The sequence below is a fragment of the Sorex araneus genome, chromosome 1, assembly GCF_027595985.1.
Source record: "Sorex araneus isolate mSorAra2 chromosome 1, mSorAra2.pri, whole genome shotgun sequence".
NCBI classification, from domain to species: Eukaryota; Metazoa; Chordata; class Mammalia; order Eulipotyphla; family Soricidae; genus Sorex; species Sorex araneus.
This window is the reverse complement of record NC_073302.1, coordinates 353,404,578-353,423,362: the sequence shown is the minus strand read 5'-3', so window position 1 is coordinate 353,423,362 and position 18,785 is coordinate 353,404,578. Positions and strand designations below refer to the sequence as shown.

Below are 18,785 nucleotides of genomic sequence, written 5' to 3'. Positions count from 1 at the left end.
CAGGTAGGGTACTTGGCTTGATTGCGGCCAATCCGAGTTTGATCCCTGGCATCCTGTAGGGTCTCTGAGTACCACCAGGAATAATTCTTTTTTTTTAAATTCTTTTATTGATTCACCATGTGGAAAGTTACAAAGCTTTCAGGTTAAAGTCTCAGTTATACAATGCTCAAACACCCATCCCTTCACCAGTGCATATAACCAGGAATAATTCTTGAACACAGGGTCAGGAGTAGCCCTTGAGCACCTCTAGGTGTAGCCCCAAGAAACCAAAATAAAGTCCTGACAGTTTCCTATTCTATTTTGCCCATCCTCTACATCTAAAACCTTGAACAGTCTAATTCTATGACTTCTGCTTATTTGCATCTGGTATATATTTATCACATATTCTATCCTTTCTTGATATCCTATTCTTTCCTGAGTGCACATTTGCAAACCCTTTGTATTCTAAGACCTGAGCTAGTCTACCTAGCCTTGGGGGTTTTTGTTAGGGAGACAAATTTTCAGAGGAGTTTATGAGCAAAGGGGAGAATGGGTGAAAATATAAAATGGGAGAGAAAGTTCAGGGGCTTTCAATTTATAGTTTCTGACCTGTAGATAGACACAATAAGTGTGATAGTTTCTAAAATCCTAATTGAGAAAAACCACTTTTTATTTTTTGATTTTTGGGTCATACCCAGTGGAGCACAGAAGTTAGTCCTGGTTCATGCACTCAGGAATTACTCCTGGCGGTGCTTGGGGAACCATATGGGATACTGGGAATCGAACCCAGGTTGGCTGAGTGCAAGGAAAATGCCCTACCCACTATGCTATCACTCCAGCCCAAAATCACGTCTTCTTGACCTTTGAAAATCAGAAGAGAATTTGAGACCATTAGAACAACTGAAAATTTAAGGTAGACTTTGGTAACTAGAGAGCTAGGGAGCAAGGGTGGTGGAAAGGGTTAAAAATGGAGGGGTCAGATTGATAGTACAGCAGCTAAAGTGCTTGCCTTGCTGACCCGGTTTTGATCCCAGACACCACATATGAGCACAGATCCATACATATTTGGGGGAGGCTTGAAGACCACATCGAGCACTGTTGAGTGAGAGATGAATCTCAGCATCCTAATGAGAGAAAATAAAAAAGACTGAGCAGAAATTTGAATTGCCACCAAAGAGACAGATTTTGCAGTGAGTACGATGGAATTCAATCAAAAACCAATACTTAGCAGAGAAATAATATAGGGTTCAGAGACACAGAACCAAATATGTTGCAGGCAGGAAAATTGGGAGGCCCTGACAGTGTGTTTTGTGGAAGTCTGAAACCTGAAGCAGCTCTAAGTCCTGGGGGCCTTTGACACAGAAGACCCGTCTGGAGCCAGAAAGCCAGCATGAACATCAAAAGATACATCGACTGCTCCCAGCTCTCCTTTCTGACAATCACCCTAGCAATTAGTGGGGGGGTGGCGGGGGGTTCAGGAAGTATCATAAGAGCTGGCTTGGACAAAGCAAGGGCATGCATGTGCTGCTGAGTCCATGTGCTGTCCCACACATGAAGCCCGAGCACACGCCTGCCACATGTCCTGGCAGATCTGAGATCTGACTGTCATGCTTCCAGGCAGGGATGTGTGCCACCTCTCTCCACTCTGGAGAAGCCTGTGCTCTCTCTCAAGCACATATTTGACCTTATCTCCCTCCTTACCTCCCTCTGTTGCCCAATAAACTCGTACTGTTTGTTTCCTCCTGAAATTCTCTTCTGAGAGGCAAAGGCAACAGAGCCGAAAGCCTGGGGAATGTCTGGGACTGACTCCTTCCCTCTCCTGCAAAGCCATTCCTCACTCCAGCCGGAGTCCACACTCCCTGAGAAAACAGGTGTCGGGAGTCAGCTCCCGAGCTGCACAGTGCAAGTGGTCATGAGGTGCAGCTGAAGGCTGCCTCGTGGGCTGGCGGGACAGGGAGTGTGCACCGAGGAGGGGCTCAAGCCGACCTTCTCAGTCTTAAATCTCCTAGGCATCCCCCATGTGACAGCGGTGCGGAGAGGGAAAGCAGGAGATTTCCTTCTTGAGGTGGCCACGCCTCTCCTCCCCATTTCACAGAAGTCACCTGGAGACCTCCATGGGCAACAAATATATAAAACATCTGGAATCCAACTAGAAACGCTCAATAAGTAATGCTGTGGAAAGTATGCTGATGCAGTTGGGCATGGTGACATCGCAACAGCAACGAGATCTAGTATCTCTGATATATTTTTACAGGCATCACCCAGTGACGCTTCACTCACAGTGCAGGGCTGACAGTTCAGTGCTCAGGCCTGCCAATGTCTTTCTGGGGTCTGGCAGTGATCAGGGTCCCCAAGGCAGTCAGTTAGACAGGGAAGGGTCCCTATGGCAATAGAATTCCTGGGAAATTATAAAACCCTATGATAGCCCTGAGGTTGCCAAAAGCTCACCTGTGAGCACAGGAATTAAGGCCTGACAAGACCTTTCTGGTGCCAATGGACCCAGAGCTGGACCCATTCCAGGAGAAGCCCCAGCAGGAGCAAGGTCAGAAAAGGAATTCCAAAGGACATCAACCACTCCCCATTCTACTCCCTTGGAAACGACCCGCACAACCAACTTTTACCCCGCTAGAAAGTGCTACGTGGGACACCTTGGGAAAACCCTCCAAAGCCACGTGAACAAAAGCACTCACATATGCTGCCCCAGCCCATGTGCTGCTTGTGCCCACGTGGCTGAGCACACGAGGCGCCACATCTCCCCTCTTGAGACGTGTATGTACTGGGGCTCTCTCCATCTCTGGAGAAGCCCGCGTTCTCTCTTGGGTGCGTTACTCTCTTCCCTTTGCTCCCTGGCCTTCCCCTTCCTAAAAGTCTCCAAATAAAATCTGTTTTTACCTCACTGCTTGTCTACTTTTGAAATTCTTTTCTTGAGACAGGAGAAAGTACCTGGAAGCCCTGGGTGCGGCCTAGGACTGACTTTCCTTTCCTGCAAAGAGCAATTCCTTGCTCCAGCCCGAGTCCGTGGCTCCCTGAGAAATTGGGGTTTGGGGGTGGGAATCAACTCCTGGCCAAGAAGACCAAGTGAACATCAGGTGTGGCTTAACGGCCGGCCGCCCGGTGGCGGGGGGGAGAGGAAGAGTCTCTTGCCCATGTGCCTGGCTGTCTTCCCCAGGGCCCCTCGGAGGGGATGGGATCCAGTTTCCCTCCCCACCCCGAGCAGAGCTCCCGGCTGAAGACTTCTGGAGCCTAGCCACAGCCATGCTCAAGGCCCCTCTCCACACGTTTAGATAAGCCTCATGCATGAAGGTGCCGGCAGAGGAACCCAGATATGTGGGACCCGGGCCTGAGACCTTCAAGCCTGCTTAGATCGGGACTGGGCCTCCTCCACCCAGATTTCCCAGTTCCCAGTAGCTAGGCAGTCACACCCAGGGACTGCCCCCCCGGTGCCCGTGTAATCCCATCAACGGCTAGGACAAATGGAGACATTACTGAGACTGCTCGAGAAATTCGAGGATCAACAGGATGATGATGATAATGATGATGATGAAATAAATTGCTACTTCCAGGTAGCATTTCTTTTCCTTTTATAATTCCCTTATGCATTATACAAAGGGCAAGTTTAATGGAGATGATTTACTTTACCATTGTTTACTGAAAAGCTGTTTATTTCTCCTTCAAATCTGAATAATAATCTAGTTTCTAGAAAATTTTGACTGTTTTGTTTGTGATTTTCTGTTACACTAGCAGCGCTCAGGACTAGCTCTGAGCAAGTGGCATATTCGATATGCCAAAAACAGTAACAATTAGTCTCACAATGGAGACGTTACTGGTGCCTGCTCAAGCAAATTGGTGAACAACGGGACAACAATACAGTGCTACAGTGCAGTGCAATTCTTCTTAGCAATAATCTTGTTAGCTGAATAATAAACAAATGTTTCCTTAGAAGAAAATTACTGTAAATTATTGTATCTCACCAAGGAGATATTCGGTCCTTGTATGAGGGATTATTAAGATGTTGTTACAGGTTAAGCATTCTCTGTTTATGTTTTGTTAATGAAGATTAGTTGCCTTCTCCTTGCACCTCATCCAACCTGGTGCTCCTACTGGTTTATTACTTTTATAATGACTGATCTATAGTCCATTTTCCCAGTTAAATTATTTCTAGTTATTTTCTAGTAATTCATTTTATGAATTGAAATTTCCTATTTTTTTACTTTTTTGAATCACAGTGTTCCAACACCCATCCTTCCACCAGTGTACATTTCCCAGCACCAGTGTTCCTTCCCTCCCATTATCCCCCACCCCCACCCCCTGCCTGCCTCAATGGCGGATGCTTTCTCTCTCTCTCTTTCTCTCTCTCTCTCTCTCTCTTTCTCTCTCTTTCTCTCTCTCTCTCTCTCTCTCTCTCTCTCTCTCTCTCTCTCTCTCTCTCCTTCCTCTTGGGCATTGCACCCACTGCTTTTCCTATTTATGATTCTTCCCTTAATCGACTAATATCATGATCCATATCAAATGCCAATTTTCCTTCACCATCCTATCATCATTTACATAGGATTGTTTACTGAGTGCTGAGAATTGGGCCAGGGTCAGCTGCATGCAAGCCAGGCGCCCTACCCTGTACATTATTGCTCCCTTCCACTGCTAGAATATTCTTGGTCAGAGATCTTTTTACTTAATGTTTGTGGGTTTTGCCACTAAAAAATCAATGTGCTTTTTCAAAAAACAAGAGTATTCTGTGATGTAATCATAGTACATAAAAATATCAGAAAATTTACAGAGATCAAATTCTATTCCTAACCTTTACATTCATAGTTTCTTGTTTGTTCCTAAGTTATTCTTTGTATCAAAAGAAAAGGTGACTTACATGTGACTTTCAATCTTTTTTTATGTCACTCTGTTTTTTAAACAGTAGTGGCAGTGGTTGCTTGACTTCACCTGCCTGAATCGTGTGGCCATGGACAATTTTAAAGACAATAAGTCAGGTATCTGCCCTCAATTTTGAGTTTTCTCATGTCACTTTCAGTTTATGTGTGACAGAAATAGGCCAAATGTGATGATGTATTGTATTATTTTTCTCAGTGCATGAGGTCAGAATAAATACAGTATTACTTGTCCTATTCATGCAAGTAATAAACGTGATCATTTGTTGTAATAGTATCTGCTAGATTTATTTGGTACAGAAATGCTATGTTTTCACTTGTAACAAGTGGACAAAACATATGGAAATATGTATAAATAATTCTCCTTTCTGTTAAATTTATTCCTAGCTATTTGATGTTCTTGGACAGTATTTTGAAAGGGATTAAAAAAAATCTTTTCTTCTAATTTGTTGTTTGCACATAGAAGTGTCTCAGGCTGTTGTGTTAATTTTACAAACTGCTGCTCTAATATGTTGGTTTATTGTTTCTAAAAGTTTAAGTATATTTGTGTTAGTATGTTTGCATTTTCAGTTGCTAAGTTGTTTGCTATGTTCAGATATGCCTTCCCAAATTTCAGATGCTGCAGGCCCGGTGGTTGTGAGAACAGAAGGACGTTTCCTTTGATGCAATGTCTAAGCTATTTCACATGACTGAATACCTGGAAATAAAAACGTCTTAATTCTCTGAATGCTTTTCCTTGTAAACTAGGAAAGCAGTTGATGAATCAGTTGATGCTGATTTTTTTTCTACCTTTTTCCCTTCTATTTTCTATCACCACTTTTTAAGGGTTAAGTCCTAGGTGGAAAACAGCCAGAGGATCAACTTACTTGAGGAAAAGCAAAAATAATCAGATCTCAAAGTATCAAAACCTTCCAAAGAAACACAAATAACCAAATTTCCTGTACAAAGGATTTTTACCTTGTCATGCCACAACACTGAGATTTTTGTAGAAGCTGTAATCAGTGTGATAGCACGGGTTGGATCAAGATATTTGGAGAAGGGACAAAGCTCATAGTGATTCCCCGGGGTAAGTAACTTATTTCTATTTTTATTTTGGCAATGAAAGTTTGCATAGATAGCTTTTTTCTTTTTAGAAAGCAAACTGAAGATCATTGTTATCTGCCACATTTCATGTTTCTTTCTGTGATCCATGATTTTGAAGTTATGATAATTAGAGGTAAGTAAAACTATTTTGCAAGTGATTTATTCACTTCTTTGGGAGAAGATTGAAATGCCACTTCTAAAGTATACACAGTGAAAGGTTTACTCGGGCTAGACATTGAAATATTTTAGGGACCAAGTTTGTCAGCCTCTGACATGTTATAATTCAATCAAGAGTTTTCTTCGAGAAAGTTTTAACGTAATTTATTATTCAGCATCACTTTTTCATATCTTGTTTGCAAGAAAGTACTCCTTTCTCCTCAAACCAGAAAGCCAATATATTATTTATCAAGGCTGTAGGACGGAATATAAGCAGAATTTTAAAAATGTTTTGTAGTCAGGGCCGGAGCAATAGTACAGCAGATAAGGTGTTCGCCTTGCACGCAGCTGACCAGACTTCAATCCTTTGGCATCCCATATGGTCCCCCTTATGGCCTTGATCTCATTTATCTCCTCTCTAAGAACAGTGAAAATGATTTTTTACAGTGACTACAAAACATTTTTTTTTTTTTTGCTTTTTGGGTTGCACTGTCACCTGGACTGGAGCAATAGCACAGCGGGTGGGGCATTTGCCTTGTACTCGGCCCACCCAGGTTCAATTCCTCCGTCCCTCTCAGAGAGCCCGGCAAGCTACCGAGAGTATCCCACCTGCACGGCAGAGCCTGGCAAGCTCCCTGTAGTGTATTCGATATGCCAAAAACAGTAACAAGTCTCACAATGGAGACGTTACTGGTGCCCACTTGAGCAAATCGATGAACAATGGGACAACAGTGCTATGATAGCGCTACAGTGCTTTTTGGGTCACACCCAGCAATGCTCAGGGGTTACTCCTGGCTCTGTACTCAGGAACTACTCCTGGTGGTGCTTGGAGGACCATATGGGATGCCGAGGATTGAACTCTGGTCGGCTGCGTGCAAGGCAAACACCCTACCCACTGTACTATCACTCTGGCCCCGACTACAAAACATTTTAAAAATTCCGCTTATATTCCACCCTAGAGCCTTAAGAATAAAACCTGTCAAAACATATGCCAATATTCATTGAGAGCCATAATTCATCCTAAATAATTTCAGTGGCTTACCTCCTAGCCCAAAGCCCTGTACATGCATCCTCATTCATAAATATACCAGGATTAGAGAAGTTCAGTCATGTATATAAATTCACATGACAAGTTGCCATGGCAAAGTCTGAGATTCAATTGAGACTTGAGTATCTCAAATTCCATGTTCTGGGCCATTACATAATACTAGAAACATTATTATATTTTGTATTCTGAGAAGTTATTCTATCGCCTAATGTTTTAAAGGCATTTTTTAATTAATTGCTTTGTAATAGCTCATAATTTCTATTACTCCTTATAAAATGAAAACAGCGTTCCATTTCTGATCATGGAAGGCAATTACCCATCCTAGACCCAATAAGGTGAAGTAAATCATGTCAAATATGCATTTACTAATACTCAAAATATTAGTTTTAGAGTATTTCTAGGTACTGGAAAGTGAGTTGGATACCTTTCTATTCGATTTTATTTTTTATTAACATCAAAATTCCTATGAATATTTAATTAGAGAATGATTGTCATATAAATTTCTTTATTTTACTGCATACACCAGTTATCTTTGTATGTATGATGGTAAACTTCAGAAACCATCCATATAGAATTATCTGAGAAGCAGACCAGAATATTAAGTCAAAGTTCTGGAAATTTTAAGGTTTTTTTTTGTCAGTGTTTTACATCAATAAATTGCTTAAGGTTTCATCTCTATGAGTTTTCACTCTTCAGCAATTCATTTGGTCTGCTCTAAGTAGTTAAAATCAGGGAATAAATTTTTTTTATAATTTTATTATTATTATTATTTTCTTTTTCTTTTTGCGTCACACCCAGCGATGCTCAGGGGTTACTCCTGGCTCTGCAGTCAGGAATTACTCCTGGCGGTGCTTGGGGGACCATATTGGATGCCGGGGATCGAACTCAGGTTGGCCGCGTGCAAGGCGAACGCCCTACCCGCTGTGCTATCGATCTGGTCCCGAGGGAATAAATTATTTTAAAATAAATCTTGACACCCCCTCCTTAATACATATGTACTTTAAAACCGTAAAGCATATTGAATATACATCTGTTTAATACCCAAATTTGTTTCTATATTTTTCCTTATGAAATTTAAAGAAATATCAATTCTACATGTAGGCCAAGGATTGGTTTTGCACAGGAAAATCCTTTACAGGAGATAGAGGAAGAATGGTGAGAAAAGATAAAATCATATTTCCCATGTACATCAGGGAAGATGGGGAAAAGCGAAACCCAAGCTTCCAGGCAAGAGAGAAGTCAGTTCTCCATTTCTTATTTAGATTTTCACTAGTGAAATTTTTGTTGGATTTCATCTTTGTTTACTGTTAGCAGGACTAATCTTTACATGTTTAGACAGACATTGAAAATATAAGACCAATTTGAAACAGACACATGGGGAGATTTCTAGAAATTTAGTATAAGATAGAGAGGAAGAGGGGGCTGGAGCAATAGCACAGCGGGTAGGGCGTTTGCCTTGTATGCGGCTGACCTGGGTTTGATTCCCAGCATTCCATATAGTCCCCCAATCACCGCCAGGAGTAATTCCTGAATGCATGAGCCAGGAATAACCCCTGTGCATCGCCAGGTGTCACCCACAAAGCAAACACACACACACACACACACACACACACACACACACACACACAGATAGAGAGGAAGCAGGTAATGCAGGTGCTGCTGACCAGTTGCTCATTCTGACTCAGAATTTCTGGCCTCAGTGCGGTTTGACCACGTATCAACCTGGAAATCTCTCGGGAGGTTGCTGATGGTCTAGATCAAGTATTCTGTGACCTTCTTAGAACGACAGCCCCTTGCCAACCCTGCTTCCTTTCTGTGTCACCCTGTCCTCCCGTTGGCCCCTAGTTTCATGCTGTAGTCTCCTTGGGATTTTCTGGGGGCCAACTGAGGGTTACATGGCTCCCAGTAACTGGAAATGCTTTGATACACAAACTTTAGTCTTTTATCTAAGCTGACTTCTCAAAAATTTGAGATGAACTAACATAAAATAATCACCAAAACTAGAAGGTCAAAAGCCGCAATGAAGGCAGACAAAAAGGGAGCTAAATAATCTAGCAAGAAGCACAGGTAAAATCTGTATTTAAAGGAAAGGTAAAATGCAAAGTTTATGAAGTGAGGCACACCACATTTACAAGTTCAATGTCTTTTCCATTGTAAAATTATTTAAGAGGAAAGTGAAGTAAATAATGAACACTGTCTTCAGGACCCATTAATAAAATGGAAGAAGTGGAGCTGGATTGATAGCACAACTGGTAGGGGATAATGTCTGTTTTGCACGTTGCTAATCCAGGTTCTATCCCCAGCATCCGTTATGGTTCCCCAAGCACCCCTAGGAGTAATTCCTGAGTGCAGAGCCAGGAATAACCCTGAGCATTTCTGGGTGTGACCCCAAACTGGAAAGGAAATAATAAAATGGTAGTGTTTAAACAAACCCATGAATACTACTTACCACTGCAGCATTGCCCTGGGCATCATAGCACTTAACACCACTAACAAGTAACAGAAACAATCTAATATCATTTACAAATGACTTTCCATTTTGACCTCAGCAACAACGTCCAGGCAGATTAATATGGAGACAGGAGGAAGTCAATTCTCAACCATTCTGCCTTGTAGGCCTCTTCAGGAGCATCCATGAACTCTGCATGGTTACCCTCCAGATCACCCAGGGGACCATATTTTGTGGCAGAAATTCAACCAAGGTTGCTGTGTTATCTCTTTGGCCAGAGAAATATTTTAAGTTCATTAGTTACTTAAATTGTTTTTAGGATTTTAACTAGAAGTTGACATATAAATAAACAAAATATCCAGTGCATAAAAATCACTGTCACTGTCACTGTCATCCCATTGCTCATCGATTTGTTCGTGCAGGCACCAGTAACGTCTCCATTATGAGATTTGTTGTTATTGTATTTGGCATATCAGATATGCCACAGGTAACTTGCCAGGCTCTGCTGTGTGGGCGAGGTACTCTCAATAACTTGCCAGGCTCTCCAAGAGGGGTGGAGGAATCAAACCCGGGTCGGCTGTGTGCAAGACAAATGCCCTACTGCTGTGCTGTTGCTCCAGCCCATGCATAAAAATAGATTCTTTAATACATTGACCTAGACTAAAATTATGAATGCATAATGTGCAATTGAAAACTGTCTTATTTTGTACAGCATGGTCTTATAATTAAAAATAAAAGCTTGTAATTATATAGACACAGTTCTGTACTAGCAGAAAATCATATAAACTCTTGATGACAATTCTATATTGACAACGTGGTTTTAAAACCAAGCATTGGGCTGGAGGATGAAGGACAGTGAGCAGGGTAGCTGCCATGCACGCAGCCACTCTGGATTTGGCCCCCTCAGCATCACCAGGAGTGGTCCTGAGCACAGAGTCAAGAGTAAGCCCTGAGGACCGTTGGTGTGACACTTCCATTGGAACATGAAATAAAAACTCAACATTATTTTCTTGCTGACTTGGTATAAAAATCAAGAGTGCTCAGAATTTTTTCCCTTTCTTCTAAAATGATAAATACAATTTTGAAAATTGCCCATTGAGGGACAGAAAGATAGCTCAGTGAGCTGAATTTTGTAAGCAAAAGGTCTTGATTTGGGTTTAATCCCTAGTGTGATTGAAGCAGAAACAAGTTTTAAAACTTTCTATAGTACAGTGGGTAGGGATTTTGTCTTGCAAGCTGCCAAACCTGGTTCAATTTTCTGTACCACAGATTTTTCCAAGCTCTGCCGGGGATGACCCCTGAGTGCAGTCAGGAGTAAGCACTGAACATTGCCACATGTGACCCCAAAACAACAACAAATTCTATTAAATTTTTAAACTAGTCGCAAACTAGTACAAAGAAAAAGATTATTAGTAAAATATTTGAATGATTGTAAATAAAATGAGTCTAACATTTATAATTTCAGTCACTAGATTAAATATATGTATCAGCTGAAGTGATAGCAGAGCGGGTAGGGCATTTACCTTGCATGTGGCTGACCTGGGTTCGATTCTTCCATCCCTCTCGGAGAGCCTGGCAAGCTACCAAGAGTATCCTGCCTGCACGGCAGAGCCTGGCAAGGTATCCATGGTGTATTCCATATGTCAAAACAGTAACAACAAGTCTCACAAAGGAGACGTTACTGGTGCCCGCTCAAGCAAATTGATGAGCAATGGGATGACAGTGATGACAGTGATGACAGATTAAGTATAAATGTACTATCCAATAACATCAATATTCAAGTGATGTTCTCTTATAATTATATGCTTTTATAAATGTATTTTGACATTATGTATGCAAGAAACTCTGGAACTGTAGCATAAAAGTTCCAAATATTGCTCCAAATATCACAAGCTCTACTCATCAGAGAGGAAAAGGAAAACAGTAGTTCTCTAAGATAGTTCAAGTGCCTAAATAAGGTTGAGGCAACTTCCACTAATGACAAAAATCAATTATGTTGGACTCCTATCCATGTTCAAATTTCAAATGCAAGTTCAGAATATGTATATGTGTTCGTTTTGGTACAAAGGATCAAACCATGGCCTCATATCTGCGTGGCAGAGCTCTTTAACCCCAAGCTACAAACTCACCCTAAGTTTCAACATAAAATATGCTCCTAGTGGACCCTTGTTATAGTGAAATAAAATTCTGATAAGTGTGGGTTGGAGAGATAGCACAGAAGTTAGGGCATCTGCCTTGCATATGGCTGACTCGGGTTCAGTGCCCCGTACCACATATGGTCCTCCCAGTCCCACCAGGAGTCACCTCTGAGCACAGAGCCAGGAGTAAGCCCTGATCACTGCTGGGTGTAGTCAAGAAAATCAAATAAATTAACAAAAATGAAATACACTATGATAGGTACATCAGAATTATAGGAGTTGATAAGAGTAAGATCATTTTAAAATAATGAGAATCTTCATAAATGTTTTGGGAATAGAGGTTCTGCTTTATACCTTACCAACAAAACAAAACAAAACTGAAGGTGCTCAGATATGACATTGACATTCATATAAATTTTAAAAATCAGTCAGATAAATTATATTATTTCAGAAGTGGGTGTGGGATCCACTTCTTGAAGTTTAAAATTTGAAGTTAAAAATTTCAAATTGGCAATTTGTTAAGTTTAGGTGAAAGTAGATTCCATGATAATAGATACATTCTTTGAAACAAATGACGAGCTTCCTCATGACAAGTATTTGCATAAGACAGATTAAATGGTGCATTCCAAAGTTGGTGAAGTTAAGTATAAAGTAACCACGGAGTTACAGCACATAGAATCTGTTATTTGATCAGCGAGTTAAACTTAAAAGAAAATTACGGATGGGCAAGGAAAGATGTTTTAGAAGCAACCGAAGATTTTTGTCTGGAGGTTCAGTTACCTAGTCTTGCCTCTAATCCCTTCACTGTTGTGAAACAAGAAAAACTTTTTAAGTGTGCTCCTGAATGTTGGAAGCCTGGTATGGGACAGAAGTGTTTATTACCTGACATTCTAGAGGAAGAATAAAGGTTTAGTTTCTGTCTAGACCCTGTCTTTCAGTAGCTTCGATTTGGGGGAAGTTAGATACCTCCTGAACCTTTTTTCCATTGAATATAAGACCTAAAAATAATTCATAACCCTCAATGGATTACAAATTAAGGGCTGTGATAGGTGTAATGGCTACTTTCCTCCTTTTTACTATGCCACATTCTCTTGAGTTCCTCAATTCTTTTTAAATTTCTGTTCCATTTATCCTCACAGATAAAAACCTTGATGGAGATTTTTCTCCCAAGCCCACTGTTTTCCTTCCTTCGCCTGCCGAAATAAGCCTCCATAAGACTGGAACCTATCTCTGTCTTCTTGAGAAATTTTTCCCTGATGTAATCAAGATAGATTGGAAAGAAGAGAATGGCGATACGATGCTGGACTCCCAGCAGGGTGATATCATGAAGACTGGGGACACCTACATGAAATTCAGCTGGCTGACAGTGACCGGGCAGGCGATGGGAAAAAAACACAAATGTATCGTCAAACATGAGTTCAACAAAAGAGGGATTGATCAGGAGATTCTCTTTCCTTCTATAAGAAATGGTATGTGAATATAAATATAGCCTCATCCAAAAATACCAAATAAAATAGTGTTCTCTTTTTTAAAGTGTTCTTTAAAAAAAGTATCAATGTGATGCCTTTTTTTAAGTATTAATGAAAGTTAAATATAGATCTTTTGAAAATGTTAAACTGGTAGCATGAATTTTCTATTTCCACATAATGTTGTAGGTAAATACAATTTTTATCTCAGCTATATAGATGTATATATTCATATATATTCCATTCATAACATTTTATAAATGAATTTGGATTATATTTTTATCCAACGAATTGCACCAAAGTGCTTAACTCCTTCAGTGAGTTTGTTGGGTGTGGTGGTGGGCCAACCTGGTGATACTCAGAGCTTACTCCTGAGTCTGTGCTCAGGGACCACTCTTATAAGATTCACATGTACTTCTGGGGATTGAACCAGTGTCAGCCAAGAGCAAGGCAAGACACCTTACCCCTGTTTTATCTCTCCAGCCCCAAAATGCTTAGCTCTCAAAAGGAAAATGTTCTCATAATGAAAATGATTAAGTTATCTGCAAGTCAAATTTTAAATTGTTCACGTAGTACAATTATGTTCACTTTCCATAGACTATTTATATTTCATTGGCTGGCTAACATAAATTACTTTCACATATTCTACCTTATTTAACCCACCACAATTATTCTCTGGATACTGGTTCTGCCAGTCATTGTTTTACTTCGGGAAAATTACATATTTTTTTGGTAATTCATGTACAAAAAAATTATGCATAATTTTTATGTATAAAATTATGTATAATTTTTACATAAAATTATATGTAAAATTTTATATCTTACATATAAAATTTTCTGGTTTGTAACATGGAGTCTTCAAAAATACAACTTAATTTGCTATGACTGGAATATAAGATGAAATGATTCATTCAGCAGTTCCTGGTACAGTAGCAATCATTCAACAGGCATTTCTTTAAAAAATACTTCCCTGTCCCTAAACAACATAATTCTAAAAAATTAAATGTGTGTAAGGTAGGGATATGGTGATTTGTAAAAATATGGTTACTTTGTTTAGATAATAAATATTCCTCATAAGATTCTTTCAAACATCTTCTAAAATTTCAAACATGATTGATTCACTTTTGTAGTAACTCTTCATAGCATTATATTATGTGCTTAATACATACGTGTCACTTTTCCTTTTCTGCTCAACAAATACTGATCAAATACGTACTTTGTAATTAGAACTGTGGTAGGATGTATGAATACAGGAATAAAAGAGGTGATCTTGAATATACCATTACAGCTGCGACCATAAGAATAAAAATGGTATATATTCCTGAATTTAAACATTTTGATGTGAAGGAACATAACTTTAATCAGAGGTTCTTCTTATGTAGAATCAGACTGTGACTGAAATTGTAGGTTCTTATTTTCAATGACTTTCTCTTTATTGGCAGATTCTTTCCATACGCATACTTTCAGAATAAGAAAAATGAGTATGATTAATACTTGATTTAATCTCTCCTAGAGGTCACTGCTATTGAGTCTACAAACACTTCTCCAAAAGAAGAAAGTGGTAAGTTTTTGTACAAAACAATTTTATATGTGTATATCATGCTAATTGTCAGTCTAATCAATTTAACTTTTGAACTTTCCTAGTTTAAGTAGGAAAATGACTGTATGCTTCAGAATACAGTGTGTGATGTTTTAAGTTAATTTATCATTTCCTAGAAGTTGTATTAACACAACAAACATTTATTTTGGTATGAAGTGACTGTAAATTAGACTATATAGTGGTATGCTTTGAAATATTTTAACAAAAGACTTTACTTGTTGAAAGATTGGGAATGGGAAAGAAGATGCCCAATTGTGTCTAGATTTTCTTGTGTCTGTTTCTTTCAGTGTCTAGTAACACAGACTGCAAGTACTGAGAACTTCCTAGAAACAAACCTTTTCGTAGTGCTTTTCTGTTTTCTTTCTGTTTTCTCTCTGTTTTTGTTTTCTATTTGTTAGGCCCTGTTTGTGCTCAGGGCTTACTCCTGGCTCTGCACTCAGGGCTTAGCTGGGCTTGAAGAACCATGAGGTACTGGGGATTGAACCAGGGTTGATGGCATACAAGGCAAAATCCCTGTCTGCAATCCTCTCTCTGATCCTTGGGCCACACATCTTGAAACATTCGTTGGTTGAATTCTCACAAATGTCATACAAGGTGGTGGACTTCTTCTCCTTATTTTACGTATGATAACCAGAGTGAAAATTAATTAAATCTCAAGCACAATTAAGTCACACACCTAGAACAGAGCCCAGGCCATCTGAAATAAACATTAATCCAGTTATTTTCCTACTATTACTTTAAGACAGGGACATGGAGCAAGAGACAGAATACCTCGGGCCTCGAGACAGCAGACACAGGGTGGGATGCTTGCACTCCACACTGGACCTTCATGGGCTCTAGTGGGAATTTTTCAATTATTTGTTGAAAGAATATGGATGAAGCACTCATCAACCATTATCTGTGTGTGCTTTCCTAACCTGTCTGTTGGGGACAATGACTCCATGTGCAGCTATTAAAGAGGTCAGGGTGCCTCTGCATGGCATAGTGAGTCCCACTCGGCTGGCACAAACATCAGTCCTGCGTCCGGGCTCCTCCCGCCTACATTCATACAAAGTGGCTAGGAGCAGGGACTCTGGCCCTGCCATACTTTCCTCTCTCTAATATCAAAGGAACTCTGGGCTCGACTGACACCTTTATGACCAATAGCAGGAGTCATGACCACAATCCCTTTGACAGCCCAACTCAAGTGTTACTTGATGATTCTGGAATTCTGAATCACTAACAATAAACCAGGTAAAAGAGACTTAGCCTGTGGTGCATTGAGTAGCTGATTTGGTGCACAATCATTGTTGCTATTTCTTTATAATGCAAATAACATTATGCATTCCTTGCAAAACATATAAAGGCAAATATCTTTTAACATCAAAACCACAGTGAGAGATATCCAAGAAAGACATGCAAGTGAATCATAGCCTCCTGTCATTTTAGAGAATTTACACTGACTACTTTCTTCCACTCTATGGAATTCTCTCTACCAAAACCTCTATGCACCCATCAGCACATCCATATTTCTAGGGATTGTTTCATTTGTAGCAATCTCACTGTGTATAAACCATACGATAAATGATATTTTTAGATAGGAAATCCAATGACTCAGTTAGGCTTAAATTTTTGCTCTATGGGGTGTTTATTTCTATATTTTTATTTTATTTTTTGACCCTGGGCTGGAGTGATAGCACAGCGGGTAGGGTGTTTGCCTTGCACGTGGCTGACTCGAGTTCGATTCTTCCATCCCTCTCAGAGAGCCCAGCAAGCTACCAAGAGTATCTCACCCGCTCAGTAGAGCCTGGCAAGCTACCCGTGGCGTATTCGATATGCCAAAAAAACAGTAACAAGTCTCACAATGGAGATGTTACTGGTGCCCGCTTGAGCAAATCAATGAACAGCGGGATGACAGTGACCGTGACAGTACTTTTTGGCCCACAACCGGTGGTGCTCAGGGGTTCCTCTTGGCTCTTCTCATAAATTAGTCCTGATGGACTCAGGGTTCTGGAGACTGAACCCAGGTCAGACATATGCAAGGTAGATGCCCTCCCTCCTGTACTATGGCCTTGGCCACTGTCTATTACTTTTGAAGATGCAGAATTACATAGTACATGATACTGTGCTCTTTATAGTCATATGGTTTGTATTGCTATCTAGTTTCTGATATTCACTAAACACATGGCATCAGACAAATTCACCTTCACCTCAACATGTGTTAAATTAAAATAAAACTATTTAATCATGTAGGACATTGTAAAAATCAAATATGATGAAAACTTTGTGTACAAAACTCTCAGAATAAGTGTTGTCATTTAGTTAGTGGTTAATCATTATTAGCTATTTTTATATTTGGGGAAATCAATGCTAAAAGCTATTTATCACAACTATTTTTTCACCTTTCACTCATTTACCAAAAATGCAACCTTACATCTTGATATTTCAGAATGTTCTAAGTAAATATAGCAGAGGTTTTTACTTGACTTAAGCTGCAGGTAGATTCTAAGCTGCCTATTTGTCAGTAGTGATGGTATATTTTAATTTTGTTTTCGTGGTTTGAGGGGTGTCACTTGAATGTAGATCATCAGGAAAAAATAATTGTCATTTTATTTTTCTTAATATGTCCTATGCTTGCAAAAGAACAGGCAAAACTAATGAAACTATGTCTTTTAGATGAAGAACTGCAACTACTGTTCACGATCAACTCTGCTTATTATACCTACATCTTCCTCCTCTTCAAGAGCACCCTCTATTTGGCCATCGTCACTTTCTGTCTGTTTAGGACAACAGCAATGTGTGGCAATGGGAAGAATTCATAATGGTGGTACCAAAGGGTGAACGTTTTTTCTATCACTTAGACCCTCCCTAAAGGTATTTGCCGAGGATATAGTTGCTCTTATTTTATAGATTTGGTTTATGTTATATCACAAGTGTATTTTCTATTGTTATTGTTTAAAAGCTAGTCCCGCTTTCTGCTAGTTACAGATAGCATACACTTCTATTCCTGTCACTTTAATTAGCCAAGAGCCTTGAAGAACTTGCTTTCTATAAACTATTAACATGCCATCTTTACCGTTGGATTGCTGAATTGCTTTTCCTACTAGGTACAATAAATTTTTTAAAATTAACTCTGTGTTTGTTTATATGTACTTGAATTTTTGGAATCTAATGGAAAATCCAAGGTAAGAGAGTTCAGCTCTGGGCATATTGATGACCAATACCTCATTTTCCTGAGAAACAGCCATGATGCATTCTTGAGGTCACTGGTCCTCAGATAAAACAGAGGTGCTAAGTCACTTCTCCTAAAAAGGACCCAGACTCGTCCCTCCACTGGGGGCATTCTGAAGGCAACTGTGGCTAATGTCTACTGTGACTCGCACTGTGCTCAGTGCAGTACTAAAATCTCTTGACACGTTGTTCTCTCACAATAACCTCACCAGAGCTGCAGGAAACGCGGAGACACAGAACATGACATAAAGGTGGACACCTGTAATCTAAGCCCTCTGACCCGAACCTGGCATTAGTGTGATCCTTGGGTGTGTATTCATGAAACAAATAAGAAACCCACGGCTCTCTCTTGGGGAAGTCTTGGGCCGCTTCCCCACCAGGGACAGCCGATGCCAAGGGTGGATGAAAGAGGAAACGAGGGCCAGGCTGGTTGGTACCAATTGCAGTTTATTCCAATCTCCTCTCCATTCTCATCTGACTCTCCTTCCCCGAATCTCTTTTCCTTCTCCTGGATTCCCCTCGATCCTCCCTGATACCCAGATTCTCCTTGATTCCTCTGCCCCGGACCCTGCTCCTACTTCTTCTCTATATTCTTCCCTCTACACTTTTCTCCTTCAGTCCCCCTTGCTAGTCTCTTCGTGCTCAGACTCTCCATCCTGCTCTCTAGTCTCTCACACCTCCAAACCTTGGCGGTAGCAACCACACCCAGGTAGGTAGCACAATCAACATATCAAAGCCCTTTCTGATCTCCTGCAGCCAGAACATGGCTCAAGGGCAAA

The 18,785-nt window shown here is 40.3% G+C and overlaps 1 protein-coding gene across 1 annotated transcript in view; it reads left to right on the top strand.

Moving 5' to 3' along the window:
- The window catches only part of LOC101557335 (T-cell receptor gamma chain C region C7.5), a 29,354-nt gene extending 11,757 nt beyond the window's left edge, over positions 1–17,597 (top strand). Inside the window, exons 4-7 of the mRNA XM_055123647.1 lie at positions 5,859–5,922; positions 12,870–13,203; positions 14,841–14,878; positions 17,452–17,597. Of these exons, the coding sequence (XP_054979622.1) occupies positions 5,859–5,922; positions 12,870–13,203; positions 14,841–14,878; positions 17,452–17,597 (582 nt within the window). The remainder of the gene's footprint in view (positions 1–5,858; positions 5,923–12,869; positions 13,204–14,840; positions 14,879–17,451) is intronic.
- The last annotated feature ends 1,188 nt before the right edge of the window (positions 17,598–18,785 follow it).